The sequence below is a fragment of the Telopea speciosissima genome, chromosome 11 (assembly GCF_018873765.1).
Source record: "Telopea speciosissima isolate NSW1024214 ecotype Mountain lineage chromosome 11, Tspe_v1, whole genome shotgun sequence".
NCBI lineage: Eukaryota > Viridiplantae > Streptophyta > Magnoliopsida > Proteales > Proteaceae > Telopea > Telopea speciosissima.
This window is the reverse complement of record NC_057926.1, coordinates 16768447-16786510: the sequence shown is the minus strand read 5'-3', so window position 1 is coordinate 16786510 and position 18064 is coordinate 16768447. Positions and strand designations below refer to the sequence as shown.

General features: G+C 41.5%; 1 protein-coding gene across 1 annotated transcript in view; it reads left to right on the top strand.

The window, feature by feature from the left end:
- The window catches only part of LOC122646680 (DNA (cytosine-5)-methyltransferase CMT2-like), an 83828-nt gene extending 70531 nt beyond the window's left edge, over positions 1–13297 (top strand). The window contains exons 19-22 of the mRNA XM_043840272.1: positions 6260–6303; positions 6383–6452; positions 6561–6664; positions 13076–13297. Of these exons, the coding sequence (XP_043696207.1) occupies positions 6260–6303; positions 6383–6452; positions 6561–6664; positions 13076–13253 (396 nt within the window). The 3' untranslated portion in view covers positions 13254–13297. The remainder of the gene's footprint in view (positions 1–6259; positions 6304–6382; positions 6453–6560; positions 6665–13075) is intronic.
- The last annotated feature ends 4767 nt before the right edge of the window (positions 13298–18064 follow it).

Here is an 18064-nt window from a genome sequence, read left to right as displayed (position 1 = left end):
GGAACGCATTCTTGACATCAAGCTGAAACAAGGGCCATTGAGACGTGGCAACAAGAGAAATAAGGATACGAACAGAAGTAAGTTTGGCAACAGGCGAAAAGGTATCTACATAGTCCACACCATACACCTGTGCATAACCTTTTGCCACAAGTCTGGCCTTCAACCGAGCAAGAGAGCAATCAAGATTCACCTTTACTGCATACACCCATTGACAACCAATGGCAGATTTTCCTTGTGGCAGCGGTGCAAGATCTCAAGTATCATTCACCTTTAATGCCTTTAATTCTTCTTCCATAGCTGTCCTTCAGCCAATACTAAATAATGCCTCTGTCACAGACTTAGGAAGGGGATGGGCCTCAACTAAAGCTGAATAGGAAAAATTAGAAATAGAATGCTTAGTACAACTACGGATACCTTTTATTTTAGCAATTGGAATGTCAAGATCAGAAACAATAGGAGCAACTGAAATAATACCCGTAGGAGGATCTACATCAAAAGTAGGCGTGACAGGGTCGGCGAGGACAGGAGGGGCAGCAGCTACTTGTGGGCGTCTAACATAAAGATCAGGATTCAATCTGATTTGCATAATGGGCTGCTTGTGAAGAAGACAAGGCTGCCTCCTTAGAGCTCAGTACTCTCTTAGCTCAAGAGGAAAGCTTCCTAAGATAAAAGTCTAGAATTAAATGGTTGGAGCTAGGGGACTCAAATTCTGCCTACTTCCATCGATTTGTGAAAGCTAGAACAAATTGCAATTCTATTCTTCAGCCTGAGGCTCCTGATGGCATTGTTGTCCTCCAAGTAAAAGACATTAAAGACCTTGCAGTTAGCTACTTCAAGGACATTTTTAATAGCTCTAGTGCTGCCTCCTTGGATCAAATCCCGGATAATTTGCTCAACAAATTCATCCCCCCGAGTTCTTTAGTTCTCTTCAGGCCATTCCTTTGGAGGAGGAAATTGTGGCTGCCATAGATTCCCTCAAGGCTAACAAAGCCCTTGGTTCGGATGGCTTTAGCTTGGGATTCTTCACTGCTTCTTGGGATATTATCAAAGAGGATCTCATCAAAGCTATTAGGAGTTTCTTCTTTAATCCTGGTCAGATCAAGGGTGTTAACCATACTTTCCTTCGCCTCATTCCCAAAAAGGAGGGTGCCTCTTCTATGTCAGACTTCAGGCTGATCTCGCTATGTAATCTTTTATATAAATTCATTGCCAAAATCTTAGCAATTAGACTAAAAAAAGTGGTGGATTCGCTGGTTAATATTAATCAGTCGGATTTTATCCCTGGGAGGAGCATCTCAGACAATATTATTCTATGCAATGAAATCATCAGAGGTTTTGCATGAAAATCTCCCCTTCCTGTAGTTCTCATGAAAATTGATATTCACAAGGCTTTTGACTCCTTAAGGGGTGGGATTTCATTGTGAAGGTAATGAACAAGATGGGGTTCCCTGCTCCTTTCCATTGGATTTACCAATGTATTGCCACTCCTTGCTTCTCGGTTTAGGTTAATGGTAGTCTAGCTGGTTACTTCTCCTTCAAGACAGGTATTCGTCAAGGGTGCCCGCTCTCCCCCTACATCTTTACTTTGGCTCTTGAAGTTCTTTCCAGAAGTCTCCAATGTTGCACAAATCAGCAGCTCATCCAGCCCATTCCCAAATGTAAAGCAATCAAGCTCTCCCACTTGGCGTTTGCAAATGATCTCGTGGTTTTCTCCAAGGCCTCCTTGTCTTCTATCGAGACTTATGGGTTGCCTCCATTAGTTCGCTTCTCTTTCAGGTCTTCGCATCAACACTAGGAAAGCTCTTTTGTTCCTAGCCGGTATCTCTGAGACTGATAAATCTGCCCTGGAAGAGAAGACAGGATTCTCTATTGGTCATCTCCCAGTCAAATATTTGGGCTTTCCTGTAATTCCAGCTTGGCTCTCCGCTCATCATTGTTCCCCTATGCTTGATGCTATCTACAAGAGGCTTTAACTTTGGAAAGGCAAGCTCTTATCTTATGCGGGTCAGCTGGTTCTCATCAAGTCAGTCATGCAATCCTCCTACATTTATTGGTCTGGTATCTTTGGTCTTCCGCATGCAACCATCAAGTCTCTTGAAACCCTTATGGCTGCCTTCCTCTGGAAAGGAAAGGACTCCTCGAGATTCCTCTAACCCCCTCAAATGGGCTTCTGTATGCCTCCCTAAGGAGGAGGGAGGCCTTGGCATAAGAAGAATCAAAGATGTCAATTCAGCTGGGATCACCAAGCTGATTTGGAAGCTTGTTAATAAGGAAAATAGTATCTAGGTGGATTGAGTATATTCGAGGCTGCTTCGGTCAGACTCTATCTGGACGGCTTCTCTATCAGTTGATTCTTCTTGGGTTTGGCGCAAGATTCTGTCTCTTGGCCTCTCTGTCATTGGAGCCATTTAGACTCATATCGATGACAGGACCTCCACCAAGCTTTGGCTGGATCACTGGCATCCCATGGGAATTCTCCTCCATCTTGTTACCCCTAGAGCCATTTACAACTTGGGTCTTCCCAGGCATGCCTTGGTCATAGTTGTCATGGCGTCGCCATGGCGTCCTGGCGCTGGAGAAACATGAATGTCGACCTACGCCATGGCGTCCCTCTTCGATTTCTTCTTCCTATCTCTCTTTCCCTCTTCGATTTCTTCTTTATTTCTTCTTTCCCTCTTCGATTTCTTCTTCCTGTCTCTCTTTCCCTCTTCGATTTCTTCTTCCTGTCTCTCTGTCTCTGTTTTGCAACTAAGAAGTCGCCAGATCTGATTCCAGGAATTAAATACTCCTTGTTTTGTTGATTTCTGTGATGAGTTCTTGCTGGAATTGATAGAACATGATGTGGCGATGCTTCGCCTAAAGGTTTAGACTGCACCGAGAAGAGTTGAAGGAGTTATCTCCTTCGATCTTGTCTTTTTTCCATCCCGGGCTGAAGTCGTAAGGTTGAAGACAACCATAAATCCATAATCCGATCGTGGGTTATTACAAACCCTTATTTATGCCTTTTTCCTAAAGTACCCTTCTCTTCTTTTATTCCCCTTTGTCCATACTTTACACATCCCTCCAAGTTTACCCTTAGTCATTAAATCAAAACCCTTTTATGCCCTTTCTTAGATTCTGCTTAATTACAAGATTGCCATCCTTAAAACTTGAGAAACAATAGAGAAAAAATAAAACATGGCTTGAGTATACATCTATTAAAACATTAAAAATAGAGAAAATAAAAAATAAAACATGGTCGACATGATCGCCATGGCAATGCCATGGCGGGCGACATGTCGATGTATCGACGTGACACACCTCCACCGACTTGGATCGCCGTGACGCCCTGACAACTATGGCCTTGGTTGCTGCTATTATTCAATATGATGATTGGGCTCCCCCAAATTCAGACCTCCCGGCCGTAATTGATGTGTGAAATGCCTTTCCCTAAATTCATAGAGACCCCCTTAGGACACGTGATCGAGTAGTCTGATCCCCTTCCTCGTTTGGCTCCTTTAGTTCTAAGACAGCTTTGGATCTTCATCGCTCCAGATGCTCCTTAGCTCTATGGCGGAAGCTCCTATTGTTCAAGCATCACATCCCTAGGCACTGCTTCACGGCCTGGTGGGTCTTCACAAACTGCCTTCCAACGCAGTCCTTCTTGCTTTACCAGCATATGGCAGTTTCTTCCTTTTGCTGCCTTTGTTGGAACACAAATGAAGATGTTAATCATCTATTATTTGAGTGCGCTTCTCATCCTTTGTCTGGAAAGGAGTGCTTGCTAAATGCTGGCCCAGAAGCCGAAGAATTTTTCCTTGGCCTAGAGAATGGATTTGGGTGGACATTTCTTTTGTGGGTTCTTCTATTTGCGACTCCATGGGAAAATTAGCTTTTTATGCTGCCATCAACCAAATTTGGATGGAGAGAAACATCAGGAAATGGATCTCCAACTCCAGATCCTTTCGCCAGATTTGGGATTCCATTACCTTCGATATCAAAGCAAAGCTCTCTGCTGTTTCCAGTTATTGTATTGACTCCCCAAGGAACAGGCATATTGTTGTCTCCTGGGGTCTCCCCCTCTCCTCCCTCCAGGCTTCTTCTTGAAGCCTCTTGTGTATTTGTTTTTTCTTTCCTCCTTCTAGGGGCTTCTGTAGTCCATTTCTCTTTGGTAATGAAATTTGTATGCATCCAAAAAATATATATATAAAAACATTTACTTAGGTGACGCCTTGGCGATGCCTTTACAACTATGGCCCCAATTGCTTGGTAGCTTATGTTGATAAGGATTCTTTTATACCTTGTAGTCTAGAAGAGCATCTTAGTGTTGAAATAGTTGATTTACCGCCAGAGCTTGAACCAGGTGAAGTCAACGACAATGACAATGAGGAGGAGCGACATCCTTGTTATGTTCTTTGTCTTGTTTTGACCACTCACAAAGTCACTGAGGATGAAGATTGGTGCCGCAGCAGTATCTTTCAGGCCCATGTAAAGTGTAATGGCTAATTATGTAGTCTGGTGATTGATGGAGGTAGTTGCACTAATGTCGTCTCTAAAGACGCTGTTCGTAAACTGGGATTGCAAACAGAGCCACATCCAACTCCCTACAAAGTTGCATGGGTGAACAATACTAATCTCAAGGTTACAGATAAGTGTTTACTCATCTACTCTATTGGTCGATTCGTGGATACAATTCAGTGTGATGTCCTCCCCTTGAAGGTCTATCATATTCTTCTTGGTCGGCCATGGTTGTTTGATAAGAAGGCACAACATTGTGGGTATGCGAATACCTACTCCTTCAATCACGGCAACAAAACCATGAAGTTTCTCGCCATTGAGGATCTCCTCGACATTAAACTCAGGAAAGTAGCGAGATCATTCCTTCTCTAGCGTGTTGCCTTAGACGGTCTCCTTGGTCCTTTTCCAAACTTGACGGAGCAGTTCTTTTCGGAGGAGGAAAATTGATGCAATATCAATTGATTGGTTTGACCAACATGATAGGCTTAGGAAACCCAAACCAAGACAGAACCGTTCCAATGGTTTTTGGTCCAACTAAGGATGGAAGTAATTAGTTTATTTATTTTAAGGCTTTTATTTGTTTTAGCTTGAATACGTAGGAGTTAGAGTTTGAGTTACAAGTTGTTATTTTCAGTTTTAGAGTTAGAATAGGAGTCTAGTTTTTTCTCTCTTTAAATACTTGCATGTACACAACAATGGAGACAATGAACTGAATAGAAGTTTATTGGGTTTACTCTGTGAGAGTGTGCGATTGTGTGATCTCTTTCTCTTCCCCCTGCAACTCTGATATCCCCTTCTCAGATTTCTTCACATCCTCTGCCGGTCCTCCACCACAATATCTCAAGAAATAGTCAAACTACCCAGTCAACCCAAAGTCAAAGTCTACAGAAAAGTCAACCTTCTTAGATGAAAGTTAAACTCTAGATTTCATTCCCCCCACCCAATCTCAAATTTAATTAATCAAATTATTTCTGGGTCAGCAGCCTTACATTGTATATATAGAACAAAAATCCAAGTCATACTCAAACTATGAAACCGCAAATCAACTCCTATCTTAAGTAGGACTGTAGGAGTACTTACAATTTCACTGAAATTAAAAACAACCAATAAACAATATTCCTACTTGAATTAGGAAAGAAATAACAAAGGGCGTACCCAGTGCACAAGGCTCCTGCCACTGCAAGGTCTGGGGAGGGTTATAATGTATGCAGCCTTACCCCTGCTACGCCGAGAGGCTGTTTCCAGACTTGAATTTGTGACCACTTGGTAACAATGGAGCAACCTTACCGTTGCACCAAGGCCGGACCTCAATGGAGATTATATACTACGAAGAAAAAAAAACCAATTACATATGCTTCAAGAATTTCAATTAAAAATGATAACTATATCAAGAAAGAGACTATATTCCCAATAAAAGTTAAAATGCAATTCCAATGAGACAACATTTTAAAGTTTGCCCCGAAAAGGATCATAATCAATTACATAGGAAAGAAATAAGCTAGTTAAAATTTATGAAGCCCATAAGGTTGCTGCCTTCCTGCTGCCCTCCTTATTCCTGCGGCTGTAATGTAGCCCAGCATGCTTGTCTACATCAAGTCCTGGAAACAGCCTCTCTGGAAACAGGGGTAAGGATGCGTACATTTGACCCTCCCCAGACCCTGCTAAACGCGGGAGCCTTGTGCACTGGGTACGGCCTTTTATTCAGTCTTCATATTTAACTTATCCAGGCTTCTGTATATCTTTTGTTTTTGGTTATTGACAGGCTCCAGATTATGCTCTGAATTTACTCCAAGGAAAGTCTCTTAGGTGAGGATTATACACTTTAAGATTTATGCATATATTCCTTTTTCTGTTGTCTCTTCTGAATATTTTGTAATTTATGTAGACCTTTTGCACGACTATGGTGGGACGAGACAGTGCCAACTGTATTTACTACGCCAGAGCCTCGCAACAAGGTATCTTTACATTCTAGTTTTTTTTTTTTTTTCCCTTCAACATTGGTACATGAAATACATTGCTTTTCTTTAATGTATGCCCAACTGAGAGCTTTTCATTTCCCTCAGGTAACTTTGCATCCTGAGCAAGATCGAGTCCTCACTATTCGGGAATATGCAAGATTACAAGGGTTTCCCGATTATTACAGGTTTTGTGGGACACTAAAAGAGAGGTACCCTCCAAGCTTTCCAAGAATTCTTCTTTTTCCAACTTTGGCATGGAATCTGCCTACTTGATGTAACTTGCAATTTGCGAGTTTAGCTATATTATGGATATTCTTAGTTTTTATTTTAATTTTCCCCTCATCTTTCCAATAAGTGTTGATTTGAGTATGTACATGTTATTGTTGAGATACAGTGTGAGGTTCTTTTTATGTGATATGATCCATACGACAACGGTAATGTTGCTCCATTGTGACTAAGCGGTTACGGGTTTGAATCTGGGGGTTGACTTTTTTTCCTTTTGGAATTTGATTTTTTAACTATTTTTATTGGATTCAAATGGGGGGGGGTATTTGCTTATTTATGAATAATATCTTAAGTAAATGGAATACAAATACAAAAACATTAACTTATATGATATTAGGCATAAATAAGTGTCTGTCCTGGTTTCTGGTATAAGTAAGTGTCTATTCTGGTTTCCCATTAAGTGAAGCTTCTTTTTGGACTATGTTTTTGCAAAATCTGATACTGCCATTGTGTTTAAATGGCCTAAAATAGGATCATGCTAAGAATCGCTAGGATTTCCAGAAGAAGATGCCATTCATTTGATGAGAAATAAAAAGGAATATCGAAAATTCGAGTGGCTGAAGCTGAAGCAGCTACTTTCGAAGTAACAGAAAGAAAAGCAATGACTGGAGTAGGAGAGTCAGAGTCGAAAAGAGGACTCCTCACTTCTTTCTCTCATTCTAAACAGTGCATGAGACTTTCATCTCGCACGGCTCCTAAGTGATAAAAGAAAGAAGATGAGTTCTTTCTTTTTTGATTACCTTCCATGCGTATGTATAAGACCATGAGTACCAAGTTTCAACCCCAAAATAGGTCTAAAACCCATTGAAACCAGCCTTCGAGTTGAAAAAAAAAATTCCACCAACTCGACCAGCTCGGAAATTTGGCTGGTCGAAACCTAGTCAAAACCTGAGTTTTAGTTCTTTGCTCTTGACATCCCCCTTATTTTTGCAAACCGGAACTACAATGCTTCTCCTCCAATAATTTGACATTTTCCTTGTGATCATAACCTTGTTAAATAACTTGGTTAACCAATATACCCCACGAACTCCTAGTGCCTTCCACACCTCTATTGGGATCTCATCGGAGCCTGGTGTCTTACCAACTTTTATATTTCTTAAGGCTTCTTTAACTTCCATCGCACTAACGTTTCCTACATAACTTTGAAGTGTGGTGTCTTGACGAGTAATGTAAGTGACTGATTCAGTCATATTCGAGCTATCCCCATTTAGAAGCTCACAAATATACTCATCCCATCTCCTTACAATGTCCTCATTCCTTGCCAGCACTCTTCCATCCTCCCCTTTTATACATCTCACCTGGTCGAAATCTCTACTCTTCCTTTCTCTCATTTTAGCTATTTTCTATATAGTTTTTTCCTCTTCCTTTGTGTTTAGATTAATATAGTGCTCCTCGTAGTCCTCACCCTAGCCATCCCCACCATCTTCTTACCCTCGTTTCTGGCCTCATTATACCTTTTTTTTTATCTTTTGTATCTTTAGTCCGTTGCCATGTCTTAAACCTCTCTTTCTTGATCTTGATGGCTGCTTGGACCTCCTCATCCCACCACCAAGTCTCTCTAGGGGCCTGAGGCCTTACCCTTTGCTTCCCCTAGAACCTCTTTGGTAATCCTTTTAATACAAGTCATCATCTTGTTCCACATCACATTGGTCTCCTCAAAGTCCCACTTTCCTTGTTTGACCACATTTTCAATAAATGTGCCTAGGGGCTCCCCTTTTAGTCTCCACCATCTTATCTTAGGGTACATAGGTTCCCTCCTCTTACACTTTTGTGCACTGAGGCACATATCCAAGATTACCAGTCTATGTTGGTTGGTTAGACTCTCCCCAAGAATAACCTTACAAGCCTTACACAACATTCTGTTTGTGCTTTTAGTTAGGAAGAAATCTATTTGACTGGTATGAATCCCACTTCTGTAGGTAACTAAGCATTCCTCTCTTTTTTCAAAGAAAGTGTTCACAATGGATAGATCACAAGCTACCGCAAAGTCTAGGATTGAGGTCCCCTCCTCATTTCTCTCCCCAACTCTGAAGCCATCATGGAGACCTTCATAGCCTCTACAATCTCTCCCAACATGGCCGTTCAGATCACGTCCAATAATAATCTTTTCATCTTGGCCAAAACCCTGCACTAACTCATCCATGTGGTCCTAAAATTGGCATTTACAACTCTCATCCAAACCTATTTGGGGCACGTAAGCGCAAACAATATTGACAACCTCTTTCTCCAACACTAGTTTGATGGATATAATCCTATCACCCAATCTTTTGACCTCCACTACATCTGTCTTTAAATCTTTATCTATTATTATTCCCACTCCATTGCTATTACTTTGGTCTCACGAATACCAAAGTTTGAAATCGTCCAACACTTTAGCTTTGCTCCCTTTCCCTCTAGTCTCTTGGATACAAGCTATATTAATCCTTCGTCTCCTCATAACATTTATCAACTCCAAGCTCTTACCCGTTATGGATCCAATGTTCCATGAAGCTAATCTAAGCCTATGTTTCTGGGCTGGCATAATTTCTCTCACTTGCCCTTGCCTACTTATCACCGCATCCGGGCGTCGATGCGACGTGTCGCATACGGGGGATGCCCTAGCCTGGTAAGGACAAGAAGACATGATAACAAGAAAACGAACAAGAAATCAGAAAACAAGAGGATCCATGCAAAACGGTGATTGGCTGAATAAATAAAGTGCCGGCTGCTGACCTGACACGCCACTATAAGACAATAGATAAATGTTAGATAAGAATATACAAAAGGTACTTAATGCATTAAAAGACACACACACAACTGAAAAGGTGCATACTTAAACTAAGCAAGATATCAGGAGATTACCATAGTGCATAGAACTAAACACAGCAATGCTTAAAACTAAACAAAAGTGAAGGTGGTATTCTTTTATTGACGGTGATGTGGGTATTATGGAATACCTAAATTGATCTGATATTTCGCAACAGTTCTCTTTCTCCTTTCAACATTATGTTCAAGGCTCGTTTCTTTGCTACTAACTTCCTTAACATAGTCCGAAATCTCGCGAGATCTCGCCGGGAGATTCTCGGTTTTTTGTAATACCGAGTCGAGATGGCATCCGAAACTGAAAAGTGCAATATCTCGGCGAGATCTCGGATCTCGGTTGGATCTCGGTTTCGACCCATTATTTTAACCCACCTACCACTTAAATACCTTACCTAATTGGACAAAACTCGACATATCTCGGCGAGATCTCGGATCTTGGGTCCAGATCTCGGGTTGACCCAAAGTTCAGGCTTCGAGTTGGAAAAAAAAAAATGCACCAACTCGGCGAGATCTCGACTCGTCTCGGTTTTTCCAAGAGTCGAGTTGGTCCCGAGACCCGAGTTTTAGTACCTTGTTCCTTAATGCCTACACTCCACCCTCTAATCCAACAAATAATTACAATATTTCTTGGATCCAACCTACGATTGGAAGAGTTAAAATTAATGTGGATGGGGCAAGTACAGGCAATCCTGGTCCGGCAGGGATTGGGGGTGTTTGCCGAGACAATCAGGGCAATGTCTTGTTCTGTTTCATGGAAGGCTTGGGATCTACATCTGCTGCAGTTGCGGAGGCTATGGCTGTTTGAAAAGCTATGATGTTAGCGGTGCAACATAATTTAAGGAGAGTATATATTGAAAGTGACAATCTAATGATCGTGAACATCCATAATGGTAAAGCTCTTTCAATTCCCTGGAGAATTTCCTTGATTTTAAAGGATTGCGAGCTTCTTCTTTGGCATTTAGTATTCATTGCCTTTCAACATACCTACAGAGAAGGGAATTTTGTAGCGAACACCCTTGCTGATACGGGTGCTATCACACAACAGTCCTGGTTCAACTCTTCCCCTTCCTTTCTTTCTCCTTGGCTTTTGTATGATTCTCATTCTGTTTGTTACCCAAGGGGTTTTCAATAAAAGTTTTATTAACAAAAAAAAAAAGTACACAGGTATGTTCAGACTACTGTCAATAAGAGGAGCTAGTAGCACAACATGGTATATATAAAAAAAAAAGAAAACTATCTAGGCTACAACAGATCAGGCTAAATAAAATGAAACGTTCGGATTCAGTAGCAAAAAGATATCTAACAGGTTCTAGCACGTTAAACTAGAGCAAATCAGGTAACGACACAATAGGTAATGCAAATAGAGAGACAGAGGCCAAAGCTTAAAAGACAAACTATTAATTGTAAATCCCTAAATAAGTCAATAAATGAATATCTGTAAATTAAAGTGGGGGCAGTTAGGATGTCCCTTACTACACAGGCTTCAAACACAAACCAGTTTCAGCTCCAATGCCGCAGGTGTTTCAAATTAAAGAGGGGGTAGTGGGGAAGTCCCTTTGTACACAGGCTTCAAACACAAACCAGTTTCAGCACCGATACCACAGGTGTTTCAAAACCTTGCCCAGCAGAAAGGAGAAAATGCTGCTTGGACCGTTGCACACCACCTATTTTTTTTTTTAATCCTTCATTGACGGTGGATGGTAAGCGGAGATGGGTGTGTGTGTGAGAGAGAGAGAGATAGAGAGACTGGGCTGGGTTGGTTTGTGTACAGGAGCGTAGCAAGGGGTAGGAAAAGACTAAAATCGGAGATGGATGCAGGGGAGGGCGCTCTGAGAGAGAGAGAGAGATAGTGTTACATAAACATAATGGTACTTATTGTTCAGGCTTGGCAGTTGGCAGTCAAATGTCAAATAGATGCTTTGAAACAATATGGTTAAGTGGTTTAATGCTTAATTGTCATTGGTAACATATCAATGATTGTGTTTTTCAAACCTCCTTGGTTTTACAGTCCTTTAATTTTTTTAATGGGATAAAGAATGCTAACCGGTAGTGCGGTGCAGCGTGTACCTGCACCCAGACACAGCCGCACGCAAAATGACTGGCACACCCCTCTGGAAAGGAGGAAAGGACCAGGGTTGTGCCGGTCATTTTTCGCACGGCTGTGTCTGGGCGAAGGTACATGCCGCCCTGCCCGACCGGTTACCGTTCCTTTTCCCTTTTTTAATAAAACAAAGTAATGCATTGTACATATAGACTGGATTAAAGCTCTTATCGTTCAATCTGGACGGTCATAAAATGACTCTTTGAATTGGTCAATCTATCAACCATTCAACGGTTCCTGGGGATAGAGGGACTTGAGCCCTCAAAATTTATAGTCGGCAGATTTTCCTTTTAATATTTGTTTTTACAGTTTTTTTAGTATTGACATGAAAAGTGGGGCTCGTTATTTTTTTGTTTGATCAGTCTTTTCTTCAGAAAATTTATCAAAATTGTGTAGGGAATAATTTGGTCACTGAATATTTGATTGTTTGCAATCAGTTCCAAGTTATTTTTGCATTCTTCATGAACATTCATGGGAAATATTGTTTGGGCCTGGTGGTCAATGGTCTGACTGCTAACCCAGCAGCGCATAATATCATTGATAGGGGCAGGGATAGATGCCTCATTGTCAGCCATATACGATTTAGTGATATATTTTGTTTTGGGTGTGGTTCAAGGGCAATTTTGAGGGGCTTCTTTGAAGACTTCCTGAAGCATGAACCTGAAAGTTAACTTGAACAGAAATGTACCAGATTGAGGATTCTGAAAGTGATTTGAAGTCTACCCTTCAATCCTGATTTATCTGATTCACTAGATCTTATCCTCAATTAAGTTACCTTATATGGGTGATATATTGTAAAGCATGAGAGCCACATGTGGATAACACCCTCTAGGCCACATGCAAGAAATTTTGGAAAGAGAGTTGATAGTAAATGAGGAGACACATTACATAGACTTTAGAATCCTTGAGTGTCTTCTTTTACATTTAATGGGCAGAAATGGTAGAGGTCCCAACATTCAACTGCCCAATTTCTAGCATGCTTTTGAACTCTCAAAATTTATCTCTCAAAAAAAATTTGAGTATGATGGAGGTTGTCTGTTGCTTGAAAATAGCCATTACAACTTTATTATTTATTCGTTACCCACTCCTCTATTACTCAAGCTTCCAACTCTACACTCTTCCCTGTATTTATCTTTTTAAAATAGGGAAGACTAAGGCATAGTGTCAGGAAAGGATCTGACTCAAGGAGTTCTTAAGGGACGGTAAAATTATCTTTTGCTTGGTAAAAGAAATACAGTTGTATAATAGAAACTTGTTGATTCTCTGCCTGCAGCATGTACATGGAATGCTTCCAACAGGACTGATTATTGACTCATGAAACATTACTTAACTGGTCATTCATTTAGTCTCAAATTTCTGTCTTCCCAATTGAGTTTTCTTAGTGAATCACGTCAAACGTAGCTACTCACTTGGTTTTTTTCCCTCTCTGCAGATATTGTCAGATTGGTAATGCAGTGGCTGTTCCTGTAGGAAGAGCTCTTGGATATGCACTGGGGATGGCATCACTGAAGTTGATTGGGGAAGAACCACTCCTGACCCTCCCGCCCAAGTTTTCCCATTCTACTACCCTTCAATTGTTACCGTCCTCATCTCCCGAGGTAGAGGAATAGAATTCATTATCTCCCATTGGTCTTACTGTGTGCAGCATGAACATTTGCCTCTCTTTTGTTGATAGGTAACATTTGCCTCTTTAATTGAGTGGACAATGACTGATTCCAAATTGATAACATACCAGGCTGTCTTGGTCTCGTTTTTCTTTAGTTAACATATATTTTGCATGCTTTAGTTAGGAAACATGTCACACCCCGCTCCCTACACCTAGGGATATGTGACTGGAATACCCCCGGTATTCCACACTAACTCCTAAGATCTACACTTTGCAGTACCAAGATCACTGATGCCACAAAACAAATCTAATCAAAGTATGTGCAAAAACTACACAAGTGATATCATATAGTAAGTGACATTTTATTCCAACATTTCAAGGTTTGTAAACATTAACTAGCTTTGCATATAAACACAAGTAGATAAAATCCAAAAACTAAAATAGTATTTAATTACATTATTTCTCAATGATAGTCCAAAATCTAACTAGGTTTCAAACTTGCGCTAAGCCACACCACGAGCGCAGGGCTCACAGGCGCATTCTGGTCCATGCTCCTCCTCACCAGAAACATCCCAAGCGTCGTGGCCGTCAATGCACAAATACGCCACATCACCATCGTCCGGTCCCCTCATACCTGCAGTCATATCTAAAAAGAGAGGTCCCATGAGGGATGAGCTTCCAACTAAACCCAGAGAGCAAGTAGATCATATAACCATATGCAAACAATTATGAATGCACAATCCACCAGGATGAAACCCAAACCTGATAAATGAATCCCACAGTGTCCCATACCACCAAGACAATTCATACATCAGATTCAGTTTACAGTCATTCACATGAATGAATTCCAGTTTTAGTATGCATCCACTTAACGATCAAAATGCCTAAGTCCATGAGGTAAAGTGCTACTGTAACATCCCTTAGGTGGCATCCCTTGTCCCAGAGCTCACAGCTACTGTCTAGCGATGACACCCGAGTTGCGGTTGGAAACCTACGAGATCGGACTTCCTCACCGGGTTGTCTACAAGCACCTGATATAATCCTAGCTTTCACCCAAATAACAGTGGTTTGTTGAGAATGGTACCCCAGTCCATCGGAAGTCACCATCGGTTACCCAACATCTTTTTCCCTGTTGGTAAGGGGTGTAGCACAAGGGAATATGTAATCTTGACCATGCATCTAATGGAAGAGTGTATGCCCACGTATAAGCCAGAGGTCGAGTCCATAGTACCGAAATTACGGTCGGCCCCGCTATCCTCTCGCTCCCTCTGGTTTACACGTGCACATGAGAAAGTATAGCGGATGTGATACTGAATAATGGTTGCTTAGTCACATACCCGTACAACTCATCACATAAACATTGCATATCCAACACATAACCATTATTCACATCCACATCTCATCGCATAATCATCAAAAAATCATATCTCATATTCATCTCTCAACGCAAGTCCAATAACCACATTTATGATAACAGTTCAAGCATAATTGTAAATCTCTAAGTATCTATCATCCAACATGATAATCTTAAACCATTCTTACCATGATCCATCATTAATAACATGCATTGAAGTTGGCATTGAACATCATATCATTTATCACATACATGCATGAATGGCATTCAAAGCAGGTCATCACAAAAACATTCCATAAATTAAGTCCAAGTATCTAATCCACTCATAATCGTTGAAGCGTAGGTAATCTTAGCTTAGCTTTCGAGTAGTGTACGTCTTCTCGTACGCATACGCTAGCCTAGTATGTCACCAAACAGGTGTACAGTAGGTGAGAGAGTGTTAGTGTCCAAGGTCCAGAGTCAAAACCCTAAATCAGTTCAAGTCTGGCCCAGGAGGATGATGTACCTGGCGGATGATGTGATCGTCCACTAGTTTGGCAGACTGTGCAGGCAGCGGACTCAAAAGAAATAGGCGGATTGTGCTCTGTATCCTGGGTAGATGATACATCGTCCGCCCAGGCCAAAAATGCAGCAATTGGCTTGAGCTCGATCCCAATCTTTGGCCAATGGCCATGGGGCCAGCAGGGGTCTATGGGGGATTGATTGGAGAGTATTATTAGCCTCCTAATACGCTAATTAATGTATGGATTTAATCTAATGCGGTGTCATACAATGTATTGATTCAAACATCAAGGATTTTCCCCAAATTGAAGGTCCTTCAATGGGGTTTAATGGTGTTTGGGTCATGGAATTGAGAATTCATCCATTGGGGTCATTAATAGGTGTTATTAGCACTTAATTAAAGGTCTAATACAGTAGGGAAAGAAGCCCAATGATTTGGCTAAAGATTGGATAGGTTGCAACATCAAGAATCCTCAAATTGGAGGTTCTTCAAGAGGGTTTCATGGGAATTAAGTCATGGGGTTGTGGATGGGTGATTCTAGGTCAATAGTTGATGTCTTTAACATCAAGTAGAAGGTATAAAGCACTTAGAGCAAGAAGCCCCAAAGTTTGGGATGTAATTAAGCAATGCCCAAGAGAAATCTAGTAAGAATCACTGGAATCCAAGGGAGGAAGGGGCTGCTTACAATGGAGATCGATGGAAGTGGCTGAAGGCGATGGTCTTGATCTTGGAGTGGCTCAATCTTCTCCTCCACGAGCTCCTTGGCTGGGGGGAGCTCTTAAGGTGCTGGAATGAGAGTAGAGTTCAAGGTTGGCTTAGAAATGAAGTTGGGATAGCAATGGCGTCACTCCACCATCTTCTTCTTCCTCCTTCTTCCTTATATTTCAGTCTCCTACGTTTTCTCTCCTCTCTTAGGTGTTAGAATGAGAGAAATGAGAGGGAGGCTAGGGTTCTTACCTTGTTTAGCTAAGGATCTTAGGTATTGTTTGGTTGGAGGCTTGTTTAAGGTTCAAAATGGGTTTGGATCATATGAGAATCCAAATAGGTCTTAGGTCTATGGTCTTAGGGTTTAGTTAGACCACATGGGTCGCAAATGGCCTAAAATAACCAAGGGCTAAGCCCTGGGCTGAGGCAAGATAGAACCAAACTGAAATAACATCCTTTTTACACTGGGCGGATGATGTAGTGGCGGCTCATGCATCGTCCGCCCATTGTTTTTGCCATAACTCGGTTGATACATAACAAAACAACGCGATTCAAAATGTGTTGTAAACTAGAATTAAAGGGCTACATTTTTTCATGAAGAAATCTTTGACCAAATCGATGGGAAGGCCCTCAAAATTGGGTTAGAAGCTGGCTGTTATGCAATGATCGAAAACTAGAATCGAATTGACTCCGACGATCTCGCCTACTTCGAGGATGTTTAGGTACGGGTTGAGAGGGGTTCTAATTGGGGTTGTTTAACATGAAAGGAGGACATGAAAGAGTATCATTAATACACATAGAATCTAAGACAATGGTTAAGAACCAATCATGCAAGATGGGCAGTCAACAAGGTACAATAAGTCTAAAGCTTACCTAATTGAGGTCTTCCTCCGAAACTCCGAAGGGTTGCCCCTAGCTACACTGCAACATGCACACAAGTATCATAAGTATGAATTGGGTCACGGATATAACATTCCCCACTCCTTATAAGAATTTCGTCCTCAAAATTGACTTATCGGATGGGTTGAAGAATTGTGGGAACGTAGCCCGCAATTCGACCTCAAACTCCCGAGATGCTTCATTGTTGGAAAGACTATTCTAATGCATCTTTGCCTATGTAAGGGACGGTTGCGAAAGTGGACCTTCTTTTGGTTCATGGCCTTGGTTGGTTGCTTCACCTGAGTTAACTCGGCAGCAAGTTCGGACTGTTCCTGAGTTAAGACATGAGTCACACAACAGCGATACATGGAAGACATCGCAGACTCCAACTAATGATGGGATAGTGTCAAACTACATGCCCCCTATTCGCTACGCGCCAAAACCTCTCATGTCCCAAAAAGAATCTCGGGTTCAACTTTCCTTTCTCCCCACGCCTCAACACTCCTTCGGTGGGTAAAACTCGGAGAAAATACATGGTCTCCAACAACAAACTCTAGGTTCTTACAGCTAATATTGGCGTAGCTCTTTTGTCTCTATTAAGCCGTTAAAATACGATCCCTTATCAAATCTACATTCATCATAGGTAGCCTAGATCATCTCAAGTCCCAATAAACATCGCTGGCCGGTCTCATTCCAGTTTATTTCTCTAGGAGGTTGGGTGACTGGTTGACCCATCCTTGACACACCCGAGGAGGGTCCTCAAGTATCCAAGGTATGATAATCACGTACTCATTTCAACTCTAATTGACCCGGGATTTTCTCCAATACATTTTACTCGCATCTCAGGCGAAGTTACTTACCATCACTTACCCCAAAGGGGCTTCAGGTATTACCTACGGTCTTTTTCGCACCACGCCACGTACCTGAGGAGTTGTCATATTTCCAATCGACCTCTTGACTGTAACATCTCATGAATCACTGGTGTCAATAGTTACCTGGGCAACATCCACTATGAAAGTTCAAATTAGCCCCCAGATTTTGGGTTTGGATGTAACATTCCCCACACCTTATATGAAATTTTGCCCTCGAATTTTGGGGTTTGCAAAGCTTCGGATAGGTGAGGGACTCTTACACCAAAAATAGCTTGGCTACCTGGTTCGGGCTGGACAGCCTTGATCCCTTTATGGATGTGGCCCACAACAAAATTCCTTTTACATTTAGTCCAGGTGGCACTTCTATAATAACTTCCACATCCGGTTTTCCACTACTCGACTCAACTTTATAATGAATTGGAATATTGATGGAATCCCTATAGTTCACTCCCAAATATAGAGGGGATGTTTAGTGACCCATTACTCTATTCATACCTATTGTT